General features: G+C 36.8%; 3 protein-coding genes across 3 annotated transcripts; 2 read left to right on the top strand and 1 right to left on the bottom strand.

The window, feature by feature from the left end:
* The first annotated feature begins 915 nt into the window (after positions 1–915).
* Positions 916–14,775, top strand: ap1g2 (adaptor related protein complex 1 subunit gamma 2). The gene is made up of 22 exons (XM_079875474.1): positions 916–1,149; positions 3,074–3,282; positions 3,475–3,599; positions 3,751–3,892; positions 4,149–4,245; positions 4,345–4,421; positions 4,509–4,604; positions 4,722–4,802; positions 4,903–5,001; positions 5,139–5,194; positions 5,866–5,979; positions 6,077–6,217; positions 7,115–7,169; positions 7,610–7,732; positions 8,149–8,238; positions 9,076–9,203; positions 10,028–10,132; positions 10,256–10,400; positions 10,696–10,828; positions 11,311–11,462; positions 13,886–13,984; positions 14,087–14,775. Exons 2-22 carry the CDS (start codon positions 3,082–3,084, stop codon positions 14,210–14,212), a joined length of 2,385 nt encoding a protein of 794 aa, XP_079731600.1. The 5' UTR covers positions 916–1,149; positions 3,074–3,081; the 3' UTR covers positions 14,213–14,775.
* nedd8l (NEDD8 ubiquitin like modifier, like) lies at positions 14,708–16,333 on the bottom strand. The gene is made up of 4 exons (XM_079875475.1): positions 15,914–16,333; positions 15,589–15,636; positions 15,415–15,497; positions 14,708–15,312 (listed from the first exon to the last, which is right to left on the bottom strand). Exons 1-4 carry the CDS (start codon positions 15,929–15,931, stop codon positions 15,219–15,221), a joined length of 243 nt encoding a protein of 80 aa, XP_079731601.1. The 5' UTR covers positions 15,932–16,333; the 3' UTR covers positions 14,708–15,218.
* zp3f.2 (zona pellucida glycoprotein 3f, tandem duplicate 2) lies at positions 16,294–22,736 on the top strand. Its single transcript, XM_079876766.1, has 22 exons — positions 16,294–16,479; positions 16,779–16,963; positions 17,053–17,156; positions 17,255–17,346; positions 17,424–17,604; positions 17,729–17,834; positions 17,916–18,004; positions 18,091–18,182; positions 18,279–18,292; positions 18,375–18,380; positions 18,464–18,502; positions 18,593–18,606; positions 20,398–20,480; positions 20,592–20,770; positions 21,125–21,222; positions 21,318–21,409; positions 21,494–21,674; positions 21,815–21,920; positions 21,993–22,081; positions 22,327–22,415; positions 22,563–22,643; positions 22,721–22,736. Exons 1-21 carry the CDS (start codon positions 16,404–16,406, stop codon positions 22,610–22,612), a joined length of 1,965 nt encoding a protein of 654 aa, XP_079732892.1. The 5' UTR covers positions 16,294–16,403; the 3' UTR covers positions 22,613–22,643; positions 22,721–22,736.
* The last annotated feature ends 74 nt before the right edge of the window (positions 22,737–22,810 follow it).

Raw genomic sequence — 22,810 nt, 5'->3', positions numbered from 1 at the left:
TGTGGATCATGAGGTTCAGATATCAACTTTTCACTTCCTAGTACATATTCCAGCTTACCTAGTTCCTTTTTATGAGAGACTAGTATCTAATTTATCACAGTGATTTTTACCAAATACACTGTTCAAAAGTTTGGTGTACGTTTTTTTTTTTTAAGAAATTAATATTTTTATTAAGCAAGGTTGCATTAAATTGATCAAAAGCGACAGTAAAGACATGTATAATGTTACAAAATATTTATATTTCAAATAAATGCTTTTGAAAAAAATCCTACTAAAATATTAAGCAGCACAACTGTTTACAGCATTAATGATAAGAAGAAATGTTACTTGCGACAAATAACTATATTATTTCTGAAGGATCATGTGACACTGACTGGAGTAGCCTATGGCTGATAAATTCAACTTCAAAAATCATTATTTTAAAATATAAAAATGACGGCTATATATGGCCTACAATTCTAGCAGTACTACAATACTACTCTTTTACTGTTTGTTTTTTTATCAAATAAATGGGGATTTGGTGAGCATAAAAACGTTTAAAAAAAATCTTAAAATATCACCTCAATATGGCTACTAGGCCTAAACAGTAAGAAGTGACATATAATCTTGGATCCCCATAGTATTCCGTGATAATAATATGATTTAAATTATTTTACGGATCTAAAGGAATACATAGTATAGAGGTAGGCCAACTATATAGTTAGTTACTTTGAAACTGAATTATTTACTAGTTTACTACTAATAAAAGTAATAACAAAAATTGATATTAGTTATTTTTATGAAATAAATATAATACTACTTTGTAATATTCATTGAATCATTTACTTTAATTTACTTTGAAAAATGGACGAAACATCAGTAAATAGTTCGCGGGTCCTTTAAATACACACTGCACACAAGTATTTTTCCAGTTCCAGAGCAGCTGGACGGGAATGAATGGCACACCCGGATGGCGGAAGTAGCGCTGTACTATGAGGCTTATACACATTTGTAAATGCTGTTACTGCGGGTAAAGTTGCTCGCAAAGTAACATACCTCGCCTGGTTACCAACGGATACATCGTAAGGTTAAACAGAAGAGGAGGAGCGGATGAATTAGGCTCTGAGCAGCCGGCTGGCTTCGGCGATTGGAATTACTGCGCTGCTTAAGGTAAGACGATGAGCCCGGGATCAGATGCTGGAAACGTCAGCGGATACAAACACGGGTTAACAACACTCGGGACGTGAACAAACTTGACTTTTGCCACCGAAAAGTATAAGTAAAACTCAGTTTAATCACAAACAGGTGCAGTGTACCACAAAGCAAAAAGTGTTTACATCTCCTGCAAACGATGAGAGCGACGAGCAGCACAAATTGATCGCCGTTTTCAGATCATTCAAGTCTTTCCTGTCGTTATCTCCTGACTATTTAAGATACGTTTTATCAGCATTTTATTGCACCTAAATTTAATGCACACACAGCGTTTGTATTCAAAGGTGGTGGTTCGATGAAACTGACAATTTATGAACACATTGACTGCGCTGTATATATTATATGAAAATGGCTCTGTTAGATGTCAAAACGACAATGAGATAATGTGGAATGCATTTGTAGATTAGTAACGTCACAGCGACCGAAGGCCGCGTAGCGCGCGCAGTGCGCATGCGGGAATGAATGTAACAGTTAGTCATCATGGGAAGATATGAAATGAAAGCAGGTGTAAGTTCCTCAGCTGAAGGAAGAAGGAAGGAACCAGAGGCAACAGGCCCAAATAAAACAATTTTAGAGAAAGAGTGCACTCAAAAATGAGACATTTCGGGATGTTTACATTGTTTTTGTTCATACAATACAAATATATAATTGACTAGCTACAGGCTATTATGCTCCAAAGAGGCACCCCAAAATACTTTTTAATAAATAGCCTACAGTGAGGATGTCTTAAATTGATCAAAAGTGATTCAAGATTATTTGAACTTTGTATTCATCAAAGAATCCTGAAAAAGATGATCATGGTTTTTCACAAAAATAGTAACGTTTACATTTATGGATTTAGCAGATACTTTTATCCAAGTGGACTCACAAAAGAGGAAGAAAGCATTCATCAAAGAGCCAACAAACATTGTAGTAAACAATGTCATGTTTAAAGGACAACTAGATTAGGACACCAGCTAGAGAAGAGAAGAAATTCTGAGAAGAATACATACTCTGTGTGTGTGTGTGTGTGTGTGTGTGTGTGTGGAACAGAGAGACTTTTTGCCTCATTGTTTTGGCTCATTCAGTAACCTGATCTGGCAGGAGGAAGCGTACATTTGTAGCTGTGGGTTGAGGTAGTGGGGAACTGTTCCAGGACCAGGGGTAGTCCTGAAAGCCAGCATTAAAACTTTAAATTTGATCCTGGCCACAACTGGGAGCCAGTGGAGTGAGATCAGGAGGGGTGTGTGTCGTGGGTTCTCTTTTGCATCTGCAGAGGCTTAGTCACAGCACAATTGTTTCTTAAGCACCAAATAAGCATATTAGAATGATTTCTAAAGGATCATGTGACACTGAAGTCTGGAGTAATGGCTGCTGAAAATTCTGCTTATTAAAATAGAACACATTTAAAATGTATATCTTTTTTTTATATCTTTTTTTAATCTTGATAAGTATAAGAGACGTCTTTCAAAAACATAAAAAATCTCATCGACCCCAAACTTTCGAACAGTAGTGTAAGCAATCCATACGACTCTTGCTCTATAATCCAAGTTATCTGATTATCAAATTGTTATTCACTAAATATATTGCACATATAATACTACACATGGATGAAGTTTGCTGTGTTGGTGGTCAACAGAACTGCAGTGTTCAAATTGAGGTTCTATAAAAAAATTGGTCATGGTATTGCCCTGACATGACTTGATAGTTCTTTATATAAAATGGAAGCAAATTAGACCCTCAGAGATGCATTTAATATAAACATTAAATTCTGTCTGTTCAAAAATGCAATTGAATTAAGTACCAACAAAACACCAATGTAAAGTAATTGCTTTGTTCTGGGTATATGCTGGTTCCTCTTTCAATTTCTATGAAATGCCTCTCTCAATCTCTCTGATTACAGATACAGTCATGACTCCATCAGTGCGTTTACAGGAAATGATCCGGGTCATCCGAAGTGCCCGGACACAAGGCGAGGAGAGGGGCATCATCCAAAGAGAGTGTGCAGATATCCGGGCCCAGTTTCGGCAGGGTGACAATGGGGAACGTTCGCACAGCCTTGCAAAACTACTCTACGTGCACATGCTGGGCTACCCTGCACACTTTGGCCAGGTAACTCTTAATGTGTGTGCGGTTGCTTTGATGGATAACAAAGTTTTACATCTCCAATTATGGATGCATCACATCTTAGCATCTTAATTCTCATCTGTGTAGCCTTATCCCTCTGTATATTCTTTTTTTCAGTTGTCTTTTCACCGGTTATATATCTTACTATGGTGATAACTTTAGTATTGACTCCTGCAGATGGAGTGTGTACGTCTAATTGCCAGCCCCAGGTACAACGAGAAGCGGATGGGTTACCTGGGAGCCATGATGCTCCTGGATGAGAAGCAGGATGCTAGCTTACTGATTACCAACTCAATCAAGAAGTAAATGCTGTATATTATATATATTATAATATATGTTATTTATAGATTCTTATTTGATTCCAATTTCAAATTATTATTATATTATGTATAATAATAATATTATTCTGTCTAAATATATTATTCTGTCTGGCCATTTTTATCTCTGTTGTAGTGACCTTTCCCACAGCAGTCAGTATGTTCAGTCTCTGGCTCTATGCACTCTGGCCTGCATGGGTTCAGCTGAGATGTGTCGAGACCTGGCACCAGAGATCGAACGGCTCCTCAGGGCCTCTAATTCTTATATCAAGAAAAAGGTCAGCTCATGACATTTTATGTCAGTAAACATTTTTAAGTATAGTTTAAGCAAGGGTGTAGAATACGGTAGGGACCCACCAATATCCAGCGACTACTGAATTGTCCCTAGCTATGATTTTTATGTCTTCACCAATGTCAAAATCAAACCTACGCCCTTGTGTTTAAGTCATGTCATCATCCAGATTAACATAATCCTGCTAAATTGTGTTGTGTTTTGTTTTTTCTGTGTACTACTGATAATGATACCTGCTTTAGGCCACGCTGTGTGCCGTCCACATAATAAGAAAGGTCCCAGAGCTTGCAGAGCTGTTTATTCCTGCTGCAAGGTCTCTTCTGTCTGAGAAGAACCATGGTTAGCTACATTGTTTCTTTTTATAACTTAAAAAAGTTTGTATTATGTGCAGTATTTTTAATATGATGGGGTTTTGTAACTTCCTGACTGTTTTCACAGGGGTTTTGCATGGGGCTGTAGTTCTTATCACTGAATTGTGTGCGCGAAATCCTGACACTCTCGATCAGTTCCGCAAGGTAATTGAAGTGAATTTTCTCCAAAACTTTGACTTTAACTACTCAGTTATACAGACTACTAATTATTTTTCCTTCCCATTCCATCAGGCTGTTCCTGAACTGGTACAGATCATGAAAGGTCTTGTGACATCCAGTTATTCTCCAGAGCACAATGTAGCTGGTATCAGCGACCCCTTTCTGCAGGTTTGTCCGCTACAGTCAAGCTTAATGTCACTCTTTATTAGGCTACAACATACTTTCTACATGTTACACTGAACTGTATGAATTTCAGGACTTGATTGGTCTATTTTTGTCCCTCAGGTGCGCATCCTTAGATTGCTAAGAATTCTGGGTCACAATAATGACACCGCTAGTGATGCCATGAATGACTTGTTGGCACAGGTACAATAGAACAAACACACCCTGTGAAATGCAGTTAATCATATTAGTTATGTATTTTTAAAGCAGAGTTTTAATGCTTGATCTTGATTCTGTTGCATAGGTGGCTACAAATACAGACAGCAGTAAGACTGCAGGCAGTGCTGTGCTGTATGAAACAGTCCTAACTATCATGGACATCAACTCAGAGAGTGGGCTTAGGGTTGGTCACAATTTTATATACGATTTAATATACAGTTTTATGATTAGTAGGGTTGTTTGGGTTAAACAGTAGTGGAATATGATGCTTCTCTAGTTTATTTCAGGTCATTTAATGCATATAATTTATGTCTTTTTAAGGTGCTAGCTGTAAATATTCTGGGGAGGTTTCTACTTAATAATGACAGGAATATTCGGTAAGTTTCTTCTTTTTTTAATACTTCCATATTTAAAAGCACTGGAACTGTTAAATCAGTCTAATCAATCATAGTAGATCTAATGGATTTTCTTTTCTTTTTTTATAACACCACCACATACTACTTTTGTTTTTCTCCTGCTGTGACCTGATTGTACACTTTTAATTCACATTTGAGCTGACTAATCAGAATGTGTTATACAGAGGCTGTCAGGGTTAGCCTGTTTTTCTTGTTCTAGTAGCTTCGAAAGTGGTCAGTTAGCACAACTGTTTTTAACATTGATAATAATGATATCTGAAGGATCATGTGACACTAATGGCTGCTAAAATTCAGCTTTTCCTTTACAATAATAAGTTGCATTTTAAAATATATTAAAATAGAAAACAATTAAAAAAACTCTTACAGACCCCAAACTTTCAAATGGTAGTTTTTTATTCTGCAATGAGAGCAGATCCATTTCATAATTTTTATTTAATGTTCAAAATCAAATTAGGGTGTCTGCTGTTCACAGATATTCAAAGTTTCTTTTGATAAAATTCAATGATATTTTTTATTTTATTCATTTTTTTATACTTGCACTACAGTGTTTTTGAGTAGAAAATGTAAATTCAGTTTCTCAGCCCTACTCATGCCAGTACATGCTCATTTTCTGTCTCTCTCATCTATTACAGCTACATATCAATGACATCACTGCAGAAAATAGTGCAGACTGACCACAATGCAGTGCAGCGGCACAGAGGCACCATTGTGGACTGCCTGAAAGATCAAGACACCTCGGTGAAACGGTACTATAAATTATTTTAAAAAAGAGAATGCATATAGACAATACAGATGTATATAAGTTGAGGTATAATTACAGTTATTCATCCTGCTCTTTTTCAGTCGTGCATTGGATCTGTCACTTGCCCTTGTGTCGGCTGTGAACATTCGCTCAATGATGAAGGAGCTTCTCATTTTTCTTTCAACCTGTCCTCTAGAGCTTCGATCTCAAACAGCTTCTGGCATCTTCAACGCTGCTGAAAGGTATCATCAGTCCTTTGTACTTTATATCTACCTGTTAGTTTCATCCATTATATGTCTGTGTGTCTGGTTCAGCCCCGCTCATTTGTGTATCTCTCCTATTAAACACTGTCTTACAGAAACCAACTTTGACACTGTCCTGTAAGACATGCCTACGTTTAATGCCATTTCCCATCATTTGATATTAAAATGTATAGCTTACCTCTCTATGGAACTTGGAGAGGTAGCTAAGGATATCAGATAATGTGTGGTGCTAAATCTCTACATATTTAACTTAACAAAGAATCCGTACATTTCAATTTATGTACTCTGGCAGGCAAAAGATTATCTAATAAGGTATGTTACATTTATTTGGTCATGTGAATTGAGCAAAAAGAACAAACTTCACTCTTCAGAATTTTTAGGAGACGCAAATGTGTATTTTAGACATTTATTTTTTACCCATATCTTCATGGTAAATTATTAAGTCCTACTACAGATCTGCTCCCCCGATTATTTATTAATTAATATACAAAAACAACATGTAAACATATCCCAGCAAACTAGCTCAAACAGCATGTGGAACGTCTCAGTGCCAAACATCTACAAGACCATGTGACTCAAACACATCTGTACACATCAGTCTATAAAAAATACCAAGGTTAAGGTTTGGCTCGTGAATATTTATTAGACAACTGGACCATGAAGATTAAATGGACGTTTGAGCTAATTAATATTCATGAGCTCAGTCTTTGCAATCATTGGCTAACCCATTCTAAAACGTGTCATGTGGAAGAATCCTGATTTATTGCCTTTTTTGTTGTTTTCTGTGTTAACCTGTCTATCTTTGTAAATGTGGCAAGTCACAGGCACTGAACAGCACGTTGTCTTTGTGTGTCTCTCTCTCTGTGTCTTGGTCAGGTATTCCCCTTCTAAGCGCTGGCACATTGATACCATCCTGCATGTGCTCACTACGGTAAATAGCCACTGTTACATGCCTAAAAATTCTTCCCATTTGCAAATAAGCAATGATGTTCAGTCTGTAAACATCTTAGTGTTTATTAAAGTTCTCATTCATTTCAACGCAGCATTATTTTCTTTTTTTTTGTGAAACACAACAGGAAATCTCACGCACAATGTTTCCATGCAATGAATGTAAATTGTGGTTGTTGTTTTTTTTAAATGCCAAGCTCGAAAAAATAACAGCAAAGTATCATAAAAGTAGCCCATATGACTGATGAGCATTATTTGAAGTCTTCTGAAGCCACAAGATAGTTTTGTGTGAGGAGTAGACTGGAAAAAAATATCTCCTAAAAGTCATAAAAAAAGAAATCGATACTGGGTTAGAATGTATTAGGTGAACTACTGTATCTTTTCAACTGTATCAAGTTTTAAATGTAGTACTTTCTCTTTCAGGCAGGGGGCGATGTAAGAGATGAGACTGTGCCCAATCTAATCCAACTCATCACTACTGCTTCTGAGCTCCACTGTTACACTGTTCACAAGCTCTATAGAGCGCTTGTAAAAGATATTTCACAGGTAAGGATATGTTTTTGCTTATAAGGGGCCATTCACACAGGTCTTGGAGTCTCTACTAATGAGTTGAATCAGGTGTGTTTGATTAGGAAGATTTAGAAAATGAGTAGACATGATTTTTAAAAGTTTAACTTCTTGAGCACTGCGTTTTAAGAACTCCATGTCATGCACGAGGCGCTGCAAAAGACGCAAGTGTGACGCATTTTCACATAAAAAAAACAATGGAAAAGTAGCGCAGTGAAATGTAAAAACGTGTTCTGTGTGATGATGTAGAAGTGGCCTTCCACACAAGATGCATTCTTGATTCTTACAAACATGTGCATTGTGTTTTTGGCCTTTGAGCATCTCTGAGCAATGACGTGTCGTGTGAACATTTCATACGTTCCTGTTTGTGTGTAATAGACAGTTTATTTTCATAGCAATCCTTGGTCCAAGTTGCGTGCTGGTGTATAGGGGAGTATGGAGACCTGCTGTTGAAGGGCGAGTGTGAGGAGATTGAGCCTGTGCAGGTAAACAGAAATAAAATAATGATACATGTAAAATTATATAGGGAGCACATTTGGTGCACTAATCGGTGTCAATACTGGATCAATGTGAATCTGACATATAAATGAATACATATAGAGTATTTTATGTTGCAAGCCACTAACAAGAAGGAATCCAAAATTAGCTTTTTTTTTTTTTTTATGTACCTTGGTGTACCATGTAAATACCATTGTACATGAATATGCTTAATATCCATTATTGTGGTAGGGATGGGTCATGAAGTTTCACTAGACTAGCATGCTGTACTTTTGCATGTAAAGTTATTTTCTTCCTTTAGGGATGTTCACCCAAAAAATCATTTACTCACCCTCATGTTGTTCCAAACCTGTATTCGTTTCTTTCTTCTGCTGAACAGAAAAGAAGATATTTTGAAGAATGTCAGTTACCAAAACAGTTGATGGGATCCCATTGACTTCCATAGTATTTATCATACTATAGAAGTCAATGGGGTCTATCAACTGTTTGAATACCAACATTCTTCAAAATAGCATATTTTGTGTTCAGCAGAAGAAAGAAACGAATACAGGTTTGAAACAACATGAGGGTGAGTAAATGATGACAGAATTTTCATTTTTGGGTGAACATCCCTTTAACAGCAACCCATCTGAGAAGTTGTGTCTCACAAACTAACATAATTATACTTACAATAATTTATATTTTGTCAGTTTTGCACATCAATTACACCATGATAAATTAAACAAATTGCCATGGTACTGATATCTGATGCCTCCCCTATACCACCACAGAACTTGTTGTTTAAGGAGTGACTAAATTGTGTTTTGGGCCTTTTCTGCCATTAGGTTACAGAAGATGACGTCCTTGAGGCCTTGGAGACAGTTCTTCAGTCTCACATGTCATCACCAGCAACCAGAGGCTTCGCACTCACTGCTACCATGAAGCTGAGCACTCGGATCACTGATAATGTCGAGTGAGAAACGTTATTCTGAAATACTGGCAAAAAAATGCACTGTGAATTGAATATGAAAAATAATGTAAGAAGTATTTGTATAATTCTACAGTATTTTGTCTAAATGATTTTAAAACGCTGAAAGCTAAACTCAGTCGTTTTAAATGTCACAAGTGAGTTTAGGCATCACAACACTATAACGTACAGTATAAAAAAATGGATATTCATATTGAGATTTTCTAAAGATTACATTTAACAGTTATTTAAATATTAGTGTTTTTATTTTTTTTATGCATGTTAGATGACAGCATATGTACTCTAAAAGAAAAATAGGGGAATTGAGCATAAACAATTATATATACAATATCAACCAATATATATTGGGGGTCAGTAGTGTTTTTGTTTTTTTAAATAAGTTAATACATTTATTGAGCTTGGACACATTACATTTATCAAAAGTGACAGTAAAGACATTTACATTGTTACAAAAAAAGAAGAATATTAAGCAGCAGATCTGTTTTTAACATTGTAATTGTAATAAGACTAAATGTTTCTTGGGGCACCAGATCATTATATTAGAGTGATTTCTATAGGACCATGTGACACTGAAGACTGGAGTGATGGCTGCTGAAAATTCAGCTTTGATCACTGGAATAAATACACATTTTAACATACTAAAAATAGAAAATTAAAATTGTAAATAAAATTTTTTTACAATTTGGGCTGATAACAATTATGGTACTGATATGTCGTACAGTAAATCCTCTCTCCCAGTGTATTTGCTTGTTTCTTTGAGCCTGTTTTGTCTTAGATGTTTTTCATCTTTCTGTTTTTCTCTCAATCAGCCGAATCAGAAGTATTGTCAGTATTTACGGCAGCTGCATTGACCTGGAACTTCAGCAGAGAGCGGTCGAATATAATGCACTCTTCAAGAAATATGACCACATGAGGTACCGCTATGTGCTTTATTAGCCTACTATTTTTCAGTACAAAGAACCCTGAGATCATGCATGAATGGTGCAGCTCTTAAGCAGTTCATGATTAAGCGATCAAGTTCACTGTCTTCCTCTCAGAGCTGCAGTGTTGGAAAGAATGCCTGTGATGGATAAGAACTCACCTGGACACACTAATGGAGACACATCAGGAGAGATTAAGGAACCTGACCCATCCAAACCCAAACCAGTTGAGGCAGGTTTGCTCTCAGAACCAGCAAGCCAGGTAATTATTATATGATCCAAATTATTCAGTATTTAGACCAGGGTTCACCAATCTCGGTCCTGGAGGGCCGCTGTCCTGCAGAGTTTAGCTCCAACCAGCTCCAACACACCTGTTTGAAAGTTTCTAGTATGCCTAGTGAGACCTTGATTAGCTGGTTCAGGTGTGTTTAATTGGGGTTGGAGCTAAACTCTGCAGGACAGCGGCCCTCCAGGACCGAGATTGGTGAACCCTGATTTAGACACTGAACTGTTAAAGAATAGATATACATTTTTTTGTATTTATACTTTTGTTAAAGGTGTGCGACCTTCTGGACCTCTTGGGTGGGACCGACACGCCTCTCCAGCCCAAGCCTGCCCCAACCATCACTCCAACAACTACCTCTAGTGCCGATCTTCTTGACCTGCTGGGAGGACTGGAACCAACACCAGGTGAGAACTAGGACACCTGAAGCACTGATGATTTCTCCAGTTGTGTTTGACCTTTAAAGATACATTACCATTAAAATTTTGGGATCAGTATTTCTTTTTTAAATAAAATATTTTTATTAAGCAAGGATGCATTAAATTGACCAAAAGTTAAATTTCTAATGTTACAAATTCTATTTCTATTTCAAATACATTCTGTTTGTTTTTTGTACATTCTATTCATCAAAGAATCCTGAAAATTTGTATCCACAAAAAACATTAAGTAGCACAACTTTTTTCAACATTTATAAAAGCAACAAATCAGCATATTAGAATGATTTCTGAAGGATCATGTGACACTGAAGACTGGAGAAATGGCAGCTGAAAATTCAGCTTTGCGATCACAGGAATAATTACATTTTAAAATATATTAAAATAGAAAATTATCATTTTAAATTGTGATAATATTACAGTTTTCACCTCGGTGTTGGTGTGTTTGCATGTAGTTCCCACTGTGACGGTGTATGAGAAGAATGGATTAAGCCTGAAAACCCAATGTGACAAACAGACAGAAACAGATGTCACGGTCACCCTTATTGCCTCTAACTCCACTCAGAGTGACATCACCAACTTCACTCTTCAAGCAGCTGTACCTAAGGTCTGATATTAATTTCAGCTCATTTTCATGAAAATTCACTATAAACCTATTTGTCAACAGTATTTTATAACGTAAAGCTTTTGAGTGTGTAATAGAGTGAACTACTCACCCGTTGTTCAAAAAGTGACAGGCACACAAACACGGACTGAATCCAGAAGATTCAGATTTTTTTTTTTACACTCTGTAGGACTTATTTCTCAATACTTGAGTCACTTTTAAAAACTTTTTGCACATTTTTCCTAACTAACTTTCAGCTTGGCACAGGAGCAAATTCAAAATGCACTAAAACTACTAAAACACTTTATAACTTTATATTACTTCCAAAACACTAGCAAAGTTTTTCACCCAACACACTTTGTCACTTATAAAGAATGACCTATAAAACTTTAATCACAAGATGCTTTTCTTATGTAAAATTTCTTTACAAAACAAGAATGACAGCTCTCTATTGTTTAGAATTCACTGCAGTATATGTTAAATGGTCCATTTTTACATTACAATATAAAATTGTCCTCTTTTGTATAGATGGTAATACAATTGATAGACTAGTTGTAGGTGTTCAGCTACATCTAATTGTTTTTATAGTATTTGATTATATTTAGATTTGGAATATATTTCAATATGGTATTACTGTAGTAATGTAGCAAATTGCAGTCTTTCACACAGAACGCGTTTTTTCATTCCAATGCGCTACTTTTCCATTGTTTTTCTATGTAAATGCGTTAGACTGACATGTATAACCGTTGCACTTGCGTCTTTTGCAGCGTCTCGCGCATGACACTGCGTTCTAAAAACGTGGCACTCAAGACAAAATCAGTTCGACTTTTAAAAAACGCTTCTCGAGACTGCGTTTTTTTTCCCCATTCCAACAAGTGTTACTCACTGCAGAGTCAAATGATGACCAGCTCCTCCTCTCTGGAGCTCCAATGGAGTGCAATTAGTTCAGCCACTCCTCTCTGGAGCTCTAAGGGGCTGATGGGATAGAGTTGTGGGTAGGGTTAGGGTGTGGTTGGATAGTCTAGCTCCACCCATTAGGTCCAAATTACATCATAGAATTACATTTGCTAAACATAAGCTCCACCCATTTGCTCAGCTTCTCCATTTCGCTCTGCCCCACGTTCAAAGAAAAAAAGCATTCTGTGTGAACGACCCCTTATTCAGTTTTGCGTTATGTAAACTTTTGAAATTATGTAATTTCAAATGAGTCATTGAATGCGTTTTGTGCCAAAGAAATGATAAATGTGATTCTCCTTCACATTATATCCGCAATAAATGACATTTCTCAATAAATACAACCCCAATTCTAGAATAGTTGGGACATTTTGTAAAACGTAATAAAATCAAGAATCTGTGATTTGTTAATTCTCTTGAACCTTTATTTAACTGACAAAAATACAAAGAGAAAAATCCTTGTTTTCACCGGCCAAATTAATTGTATTTCTATTTTGATGGCTGCAACACACTCCAAAACATTTGGCATACCATTTAAACTGTTAGCAGGTGAACTGGTAATAGGTGAGGGTATCGTGTTTGTGTATAAAAGGAGCATACATCTGTTCAATGCAGAGATGCTGCCGAGTTCTCTGGACTTGAGCTCATCTCAGATGTGTGCTGTGGTCAGATGAGTCCATGTTTTAGCATGTTTTTGGAAAAATGGATATTGAGTTTTCAGTCCCAAAGACGAAAGGGGCCATCCAGACTTTCTTCTGCCACAGATGCAAAGGCAAAGAGATGTCATGGTATGGGGGGGCATCAATGCAAACAGTATGGGTGTCTTGCATGTGTGTGAAAGTACCATTGACGTTGAGGCGTATGTTGGGATTGTACAGAGACAATGCTAGGCCTCATTCAACACATGCTACAACAACAGAGTGGTTTCTACACTGACATTCTTCACCGAAGAAGGGATGTGCTTGATTGACTGCCTGCAGTTCAGATCTGTCTCCTATTGAAAATATATGGCCCATCATGAAAAGGAGAATCAGACAATGATGACATTTGGACTGTTGAGCAGTTGTCTTGTATATTTGGGGAGATTGGGCTAAAATTCCACTTGCAAAACGGCAACGATTAGTATCCTTAATTCCCAAATGATTAAAAAGTGTAATTACAAGGAAAGGTGATATGACACAGTGGTAAACATGCCTCTGTCCCAATTTTTTTGGAGTGTCACAGCCATCAAAAAAAAAAAAAAAAATATATATATATATATATATATATATATATATACAAAATACAATTAAGTTGGTCAGTGAAAACAGGTTAAAGACAATTAACAAAGCATAGATTTTTGATTTTGAATTACATTTTATAAAATGTCCCAACTTTTCTGGAAGTGGGGTTGTAAATTTGAAAGAAAGAAATTTGTCAGAATCTGTCACACGCTGTTATCACATTAAAACAATATTATTCTCCTTTTTCAGAGTGTTCAGCTGCAGATGAAGGCTCCGAGTGGTAATGTGATTCCAGCACATGGCCTTGGTCAAGTCACACAGACTGTTTTACTCAACAACCCTAACAAGGCAAGTCCATCCTGCTTTAGTTTTGTGCGACTGTGTTTCTCACTAAACTTATCGGTGCTATATATGAACAAGCTTGACTATACTTTTATTTCCCCCCTACAGGTCAGCCTTAAGATGCGGATTCGAGTGTCTTACACACATCAGGGTGCAGTGCATCAGGACACAGTACAAATTGACTCCTTTCCTAGTCTGGGTTGGAACTGTCAACCATCAATCAGCCCCTTGTGACCGACCTACGAGTTCAGAATCTCCATGACTGTCTATCTCATTGAGATTGAAATCTATGGAAATAGGCAGCTCTCTGTCAACCTTTCTATTATGGACTGAACGCTCTCATGGCAGATTTGATACAACAGGTGTTTATGAAGTGTTATCTTGGTTTGAATTGTCTAGAACAAAGTGTGGTTTAATGTGCTGTCATTACTGCACAAGCGTGAACAGTCAAACTAATGCACACTGTCATTAGATAAGCTCTTTTGTGCACTGTCACTAAATAACCCTGTCAACAAGTTGAAGAACTTGAATTACAGATATCCTTCATGTGCCCTAATTAATTAATTAATTTGAGCTCCAATTGCCTTTCTGTTATCATTAAGCCTCTCATTTTTTTTTTTCTGTTTACCGTTTTTCTTGACTGTGAATGTGAACTTACCATCTCACATATTTAGAATGTCATATTCATATTTCTCAACCAACCTCATTGTGTGTGTGAAACCACAAATATCCATTTATCCAATTTGTTTATTCCTCTTATCCAAACACAATACAATAAAACATATATACATATATGGTATAATGCACCGCATTCAAGAAATTAGTTTTTAGGAAGATGATGGTGCACGTGAGCATCTCTTTTAGGAAACAACATGCCTTAATGCATGTTTAACAGCTGAATGAGAAATTTAAACTAGCAAGAGATAATGCTAACTAATTAATGAATCCTTAAAACATGAGTAAACCGTTCTTAACCTGCTAAAGTGTATACTGTCATATACCACAGAACAAAAAGGGCAGAAACAAATGTCAATGTGAACTCACATTTAGGTTGTAAACGGTTCAGATTCACAATAACGTGACTTAGAGAGTGATGTATGGAAAGCCAAATGTCCACTTGTGGCTTTAAGCAGCAGAGCCACCTGGCTAGTCTGTTTATGTACATGATAAAACAGATTTTTACTATTTACAAGTTTACCATAATAATAGATTAGAGGAAAGACACAGGGAGATTGCAGGGCTAGTGCAGGTTTTCCCCTCCTCGGAGAGCCAGAACTAAATGCAGGACAGATCCTCCCTGAATCTTGTAGTCAGCAGCAGTCTTCTCATCATTCCTGAAATAGAGAAAAACAGATTAAGAATTTATTTTTGAATGGATTATTTTCCTCGATATTTTAACTTCAAAATGATTCATTAATATTAATGGGGAACTTTACATTTGTTTTCCACTGTAAATTAGTCTTTGCTGTTGTGGTGGGATCCCCTCCTTTTCTTCCACCCTCTCTTTGATTCTTTCCACCTTGTTGAAAAAAAGCGCATAAAAGAAATATCCAAATACTTCCAAAGATACCGAAATATTATTCACATTTTAAGGACATTAACACTCATACCTTGTCTGTAGGTTCGATGTCAATTTCTATTTCTTTGCCTGTGAGTGTCTAAGAAACGATTAAACAAATATATATATATTTTTTTTTTATATATACTATTTTTTTCACAACTGAATCACTTCACTAGTAGTTCCAAAAAAAAAAAACTGCATTTTGACAGGATTTTAAATAGATAATCGGTTAATCTTTAGTTAGAAATTAAACCCAAATCAAATACAGTTTAATCAGTTTAGCAACTAAGCATGTTACTGGAAATCATAAAACCAGGTTAAAACAGAATATGGAAACTCACAAAGCGACAGCTAAAAGCGAGGACATTGCTTACCTTAACTTTAATCAACATATTGAGAGATGTATTTTAACTCATAGAAGTTGAACAAAAACTGGATAATTTGATATTTTAAACAATAGTAATTGCAAATTAACCGACTTAAACGCTTCTACGAAACAAACAAACAAAAGAAAAAACAGTCTGACTTCCCGTGTATCTGAAATAAACTCCGGGTAGTTTGGTACAACTATAGCAATGGTACAATGGTTCCGCTTTTGGGCGTCTTGTTGGATCCTGAAATAAATCCCAATAAACCCCTGCCAAAATTATATACAAAATTGTAGATTGCTACAGAACTAATTATAATGCAAATGTAGCGTAGCATACATTCCAATTAGTGAGTAAATGCTGTTTTTTTCATTTCCTCCCCTGTCAGGTGTCAGCTGTTGTAAATTAGCTAGCCTACTGATAACTGACGAAGGAACATGATTCAGCTGCTTATAGACAGCGTTTGGTTTGCACTTCACTCGGTCTGCATCTGATCATGAATAACCTATGGCAATGTTTGTTTGTTTTTTTAGTTGCCACAGCATTTGTGATGTCTGAAAATAGTGATAATGGTAATGTTTATTATGGCACAAGAAAAATATGATGCATTAAAAGTTCTTAACATGTAACTTAACATAAAGAATCCAGCTTTAGTGGGTAGTTGTGTTTTAGGGCAGCGTAGTTGATCATGGCTGGTAGACAAACCACCATGTTTTAAACTAGTTTTTTGTTGTTGCTGATCCAAGATGGTCTACTTGCTAATAACCTGCTTTGAGACCAGGTTCTAAACACGGATGAGCAATCAGAATTGTTCGGTTTTCTTCAACTTTGAGGCGTACAATAAAGTACTTCCTCTCTCTTTTTATTATAGATATCCAAGTTACGTGTGACGAACAGTCTGTTCACGTTAAGTGGAAAATCAACCAATCGATGACTGGAAATCCTGCTCGTCTTTTCTTGGGTAGTTGCTTTCCTTCACAGTTCTTAAATGTGTCAAATGAAGGAGCAGAGGCAGACTTTCATTATCCACTTAGTGAGTGTCAGTTTAGACGTACGGTAAGTTCACTTCCTGATTTTGGTAATCACAGAATCCTGAAGATATGCTGATGAGATTTTTTTGTTTTTTTTTCCTTCCTTCTGATTAGGCTACATGGAAATACTTGGTGTATGAGAACCAGTTAACCTACAGGCCATTGCCAAAGCCAAACCCTCCTTCTTTCACCTATCCAATCAGATGTCTGAATGACAGGTAACGTCACAACTGGGTAGCCTACTACAGGTCTTCACCTGGACTCTCAATCCCAAATCGTTTCCATCGATGTACAATCATTTTGATATGGTCTTCAGGCCAAATGGATGGATTCCTGCCTTCCAGAGCTCTTCTACTGGTGCCATACAAGGTCATGGAGAACTGGCCTTTCACATGGCAATTCTCAATCGTATGTAGGCAGATCTTGATTCATTGTCTGAGGTTCTCGTTCTAACAATAACTCGCCTATCATAATTTTCTCTCCAGATGATTTCAGTGGCCCTGCAGAATCCAGTGTCTTTCCGCTGGGATCTTTTGTCCCTATTTGGGCTGGTGTTGACCAGCAAGCCCATCAGCCACTGCTGTTGCTTCTTGAGGAATGTGTAGCCTCTACAACTCCCGAAATCTCCCCGGATAGTCTTACGTACCCATTTATAGCAAATAAAGGGTGTGTATATTTGTGATTATTTAAAATATCTATTAGTCAGTACATCAATAAAGTTAGATCTTCCTTATTTGCTGCAATTTAGTGGCTATATTTTTATAATTGACTTAAGGTGAACCCATCATAGGTGTCTTATGGATGGTAAGAAAAGTTTATCCACGTTTTTACCAAGATCTCACTCCTCCTCAATCCTGCTTCACCTTCAAGCATTCAGATTCGCCATGGGACACGAGGTGAGGGAGTCTCTTCATAGGAGATTGAGATAGTTATTAAACATTTGAATTTGTTGCTGCCTGTTCTCCCCCACCCTGCAGGTCTATATCCATTGCAAATTAATTGCATGGGACCCTGATGACCTCAACGATGTGAAGAAGGCCTGCAATTATAATAAAGCCAAAGGAGAGTAAGTGTATTCTTGATTTGTACTTAAAATCCTTCAATATGCTGACATGATTTATGGGAAAATATCCTATAATCCTTCATTAACAGATGGGAGCTTTTAGATGACCCGTTCCAGAGTTCTCTTTGTCAATGCTGTGATTCAACATGTGGAGTTCGTGGAAAGAGGGAAACCGATTCTGGTAAATCAAAAGCATAATGCCAAATAACTAATCCTGTTAAAATTGCAAACCCTTTAACATGGGTTTAAGTTAACATGCAGTGTGTTGGGATTACAGCACCTCAAGGACTGGTACTAAAGTCTGTTTTAGGACCTTTGACAATTACTGAAGATTCAGCATGATTTTACTCTGATGTGCCATCCTTTATCTCAGAGAAAGGTTTGTAATTATGTTCTTAGAAATGTTTTAAACTTTATATATATATTTGTTAGACATGTTGCAGTTTTTTTTTTCATTGGTAGGTTGAGTGGCTATCTGATGATGCAGTGGCTAATCGACAGGTCAGTGGTGTTTACTCTCTACATGATATTCTTGTGCTGAATAAATAACCGTTGTGTGCAGTGAACTGATGTTTTCCATCTTTTCTGTAGGTGCTTGATTCATGGTCAGGAGTCATTAGGAGTGGTCAACGAAGTCATTCAATTTGTATGACTCGTTTTGTTCATTAAAAGACTGAAACATCCTTTAAGTCTATTATTTGAAACGTTGTCTCTGTTGTGATCTCTTTGACCATAGTGATAAGGGAAGTGGTGTCACATCAATTTTGTCTTCATAAATTGCCTCAGTATTTCCTTTTGATCATTTAATTAAATTGATTACTCCCAGCTAAGGTAGCAGGTTATAGCACGCATTGAGGAAATGTAAAAGTCCCCCTGTAGTCAATTTTATCCCTTAACTCATCTTTGATCACCAAAGATACATATTTAAAAGATTTTTCCTTGACAATTTCTTCATGCCTTAAAATAGCTTGAATGTAAATCTACACCCTTGTGTCATTTAGTATACATTTCTTATGAATATGCAAATTAGCCCTGTCTCCACTCACACCAGCTCAGAGATCCACTCATGATCACATGTTGATGAAATTGGTTACATGGTAGTTTGTGAAGTCAGAAACACCAGTGATTTCAAAATGCTATTTTGAGACAGTCTTTGGTTCGCTGCAGTTTTAAGAAGAAAATACTTTGCAATGGTGCTGACTTATGAATTTGCAAATGGTTTGTCTTATTAAAGGAGTGATTGAATATAATCTCACATTTTTAACTTTAGTGTAGCTGTTTCAGTATAAACAACATCTGCAAAATTATGAAGTTCAAAGGAAGATATTTGCTTTTAAAGAAATAGATTTCCCCTGGGAACATAGATTTATAGATTTTCATGACAGAATATGCTAATCAATGACTAGAAGATAACTACACATAAGCTACCTAAATTCATCAACTAACCATTCAGAAATGTCCTGTTGCATTCTACATGTCACTTCTTCAGTCTCTCCATTATTGTCTGACTCCGGTTTGAACATTTTCAGTGCATGTCTGTGTGAGGTAAAAGGACACAAGCTGTTGTAGCTCCGTCCCCTGTGCTGAGAGCAGCAGCTTATTTGAATTTAAAAGGACACACACAATAGCAGAGCGTTTTTGCTCACCCTCAAAAATTCACAATTTTAACATGCTATATAAAAATCTCTGTGGGGTATTTTGAGCTAAAACTTAACATACACACTCTGGGGACATCAAAGACTTATTTTACATCTTGTGAAAAAGGCATTATACCACCCCTTTAAAAGCTTGCTTTTCACCAAAAGGGAGACGTTAAAACTCCTTGAGAAACTTGGAATATGTTATTTATGAAAACATGAAACTGTTGCAATCGTATACTCAGATGTGAAATGTGTATAAAAACCACATTAAGCAGATTTTCACAGAGCCTGAGCTTGTAAAAAAAAAAAAAAAAAAAGTATGTTTTTGCAACCTGCTGTAATACTGTCGGGGAGCTATTAAAATTGGACACAAAGACTAGTGCTAAAGAGTTGCCACATTTATGGTTTTAAAACAATGCCAGAAATGTGAAAATGCTTGTGGGTTGGTTGTAAATAAATTTGTGTGTTGCAAAAACCCTTTACCTGGCATTTGTAAAATTCACAACCAAGATGAATGCATCACTATAAAACTAACACACTTAATATGTAGTCAATACAAAGTTCTTCCAGTTTATATGCATTTGATTTTTTATTTTTATTTTGCGCACATCCCACACTATGCAATATTTGTCACATTTAATGTCATCAAAGCCAGAGCATCAGCAGCTGATGTTCATTAAGCTCATCCAAACAATGCGTTTCAGATGGGAATCCTTTAATTAGGTTATCAATCAAAGTGCATAAATTAGCTTGAAGCATGCAACAGCATATTGTCAAAATGTCTTCCTTTTTGATAGTCGTTTTTCTCAGTCTGGTTGTTTTCATAGTGGCACAAGCAGGTAATGTGATCCTTGTAACAGATAGAGCTTTTTAACACCATGCATTGCACACTATTGCTGAATTTTGCACACACCAATTCTAAAGTCATCTCCAAATTCACCTCCCTTCAGAAGTTACTGTGGAATGTGGTAAAAACTCTATGTCTGTGCGATGGATTGAAGCAAACTCTCAAGTGGATCCATCACTTCTCCGGCTGGGTGGCTGCCCTCCAACCCAGGTTTCTGTAAAACCTCAAGTGTCTGAGGCAGTGTTCTATGCTGAATTTGGGGCGTGTGATATTAGGAGGATGGTAAGTTCAGTGAAGAATTTTATTGTAAAGTAAACCGATTTGCTATTTGATTTACTCTAGTTTGGAAGTATTAACCACTGGGTTGTTCGCTAATAACTTGGGGAAACAAAGTTGTACTTCCTGTAGGTAATTCACTGAGCCATATTCAAATCTCAACTTTTTGGAGATATCCGTACACTGAAAAAGTACCTCTGGCACAAATAAAGATGACTGTGATTGGGTTATCTTTGCAGTGTTGAGAAAAGTAACTTGTTCATATGTGGTGTGACTGACAAAGTTGTTTAAGTCTAATGTATTGAAATGGCAATACATGGTTTATAGAATTAGTCTTCTCTATCTCTTCCCCCTTCATAGGTGACAATCAATGAGCTTGTATTTGAGACTGAGATCACTGCTACAGCGTTGTCAAAAACTGCACCAATGTATTACCCTGTGGCCTGTAGATATGAAAGGTGACATTGTGCTCCATTTTAATCCATTTTATGCTTGAAGACCTATGTCAATGTAGATTTAAAAAAAAAAAAAAAAACTGCTGCCTTTTTCTCAGGCCAGAAGATTGGACGCCGCCCCTGTATGATCCTCTGCTGTTTCACACACATGGCCAGGGAGATCTGTCCTTTCGTATGACTCTAATGAAGGGTATGTACTAATTGTATGTAATGAAATATTCTTGACTTTCTTATTGAATACAGAACTATCTTATAACTAATTTTTTAATTATAGATGACTTTAGTGCTGTGGCCACTACCACAACATTCCCACTAGGCTCAACAATCCCAATTGCTGCTTCATTTGACCAGAAGACCCATCAGCCATTAATACTGCTCCTGGATGAATGTGTGGCCTCCACAACACCAGAATTGGGTCCAGATTCCCAGATTTACCCACTCATTACCAATAAGGGGTATGTGCGAAGACTATGTGCTCTTTCTGGAGCCATAAAATGTTTCTGTTTCACAGCAGTGGAATGATTAGCGCAGTTCTTGGTCTTACTAACTTTTAAAATGGATTTCAGTGTAATTACCTTTTTGTTTTTATTTTAAGGTGTCTGGTAGACAGCAAAAGGACAAACTCCAGGTTTCTGCCACGAAACCAGTTGTCAGAGATCAGGCTGAGTCTTCAAGCTTTCAAGTTTGCCATTGGAGAAGATGCAAGTCTCTGCTTGTGTTTGTGTTTGTTTTTTGTGTTTGTGTGTCTTATTTTTCATTTGCACCATCCTCAGGTCTACCTGCATTGCAGACTTGTGGCATGGGACCCAAGAGACCTGGATGGTAGCAATAAAGCTTGTCAATATGACCGGAAAAGCTCACGGTATGATTATTTAAAAATTGAATGCTGAATACTCCAAAATAAAGGTTCCTAAAGGGGGGGTTTAAAAGTGGAGCCATACAACAATTTTGGTTTCTCCAAAGAACTTTCCAATGAACCGTTCTTGAACCATTTTTATGTCTAATCCAAAGAACCCTTTTTCAAGGTTGCATTGATTAGTTTCTTCATGAAACCGCCGATACCAGTTGGCTAAAAAAGAAACGTACAGGCTCTTTTTGTTTTTGCAGGTGGGTGTTGACTGATGATCCATCCCAGAGTTCTCTCTGCAGCTGCTGTGACACTGACTGTCAAGGAAGAAAGAAAAGGGAAATAACAGGTGAACGTTCCCTGTTTTTGCTTAAAATACAAACCATGATGCTTCCAAAAAAATAATTTAGGCACCATTTCAGGAGTTTGTGAAGAATCATTGAGTATTTATAGATTTGTTTTACTAATGGACATAAACTGACTGCATGATCTACAGATTCCTCTACTTTAACTTCTGTGCTTGGGCCTCTTGTTGTTGAAAACTGAGGGCCGAGTCATGCCTCATGGATTTGGCAAGGTTTGTAATCTTTGCTGGTATTATCATTATTAATTTCCATTATGTGACATCTGTTTCATGTTTAATTGTTTTCATAGATTGGCTCCTCCAAGCCACTGGAGTTGTTTTGGACGTCCTAGGATGGAGCTCTCTGTGCCTGTTCAACTGTTGTTTCTTGAGAAATAAAC

The sequence above is a fragment of the Squalius cephalus genome (genome assembly GCF_949319135.1).
Source record: "Squalius cephalus genome assembly, chromosome: 7".
Taxonomy (NCBI): domain Eukaryota; kingdom Metazoa; phylum Chordata; class Actinopteri; order Cypriniformes; family Leuciscidae; genus Squalius; species Squalius cephalus.
This window is presented reverse-complemented; position numbering and strand designations above follow the sequence as displayed.

Bases quoted from the DNA above. Each gene is read 5' to 3' on its own strand.
- ap1g2 (XM_079875474.1), top strand. From the start codon at position 3,082: ATGACTCCATCAGTGCGTTTACAGGAAATGATCCGGGTCATCCGAAGT. The intron at 6,218-7,114 runs GTATCATCAGTC...TGTCTTGGTCAG, and splicing joins ATCTTCAACGCTGCTGAAAG to GTATTCCCCTTCTAAGCGCT. The intron at 7,170-7,609 runs GTAAATAGCCAC...TTTCTCTTTCAG, and splicing joins TCCTGCATGTGCTCACTACG to GCAGGGGGCGATGTAAGAGA.
- nedd8l (XM_079875475.1), bottom strand. The intron at 15,498-15,588 runs GTATGAGTGTTA...TTTTTCAACAAG, and splicing joins ACATCGAACCTACAGACAAG to GTGGAAAGAATCAAAGAGAG. The intron at 15,313-15,414 runs GTAAAGTTCCCC...TCTCTATTTCAG, and splicing joins ATTTACAGTGGAAAACAAAT to GAATGATGAGAAGACTGCTG.
- zp3f.2 (XM_079876766.1), top strand. From the start codon at position 16,404: ATGAATAACCTATGGCAATGTTTGTTTGTTTTTTTAGTTGCCACAGCA. The intron at 21,675-21,814 runs GTATGTGCGAAG...TTTTATTTTAAG, and splicing joins CCACTCATTACCAATAAGGG to GTGTCTGGTAGACAGCAAAA. The intron at 22,082-22,326 runs GTATGATTATTT...TTGTTTTTGCAG, and splicing joins TATGACCGGAAAAGCTCACG to GTGGGTGTTGACTGATGATC.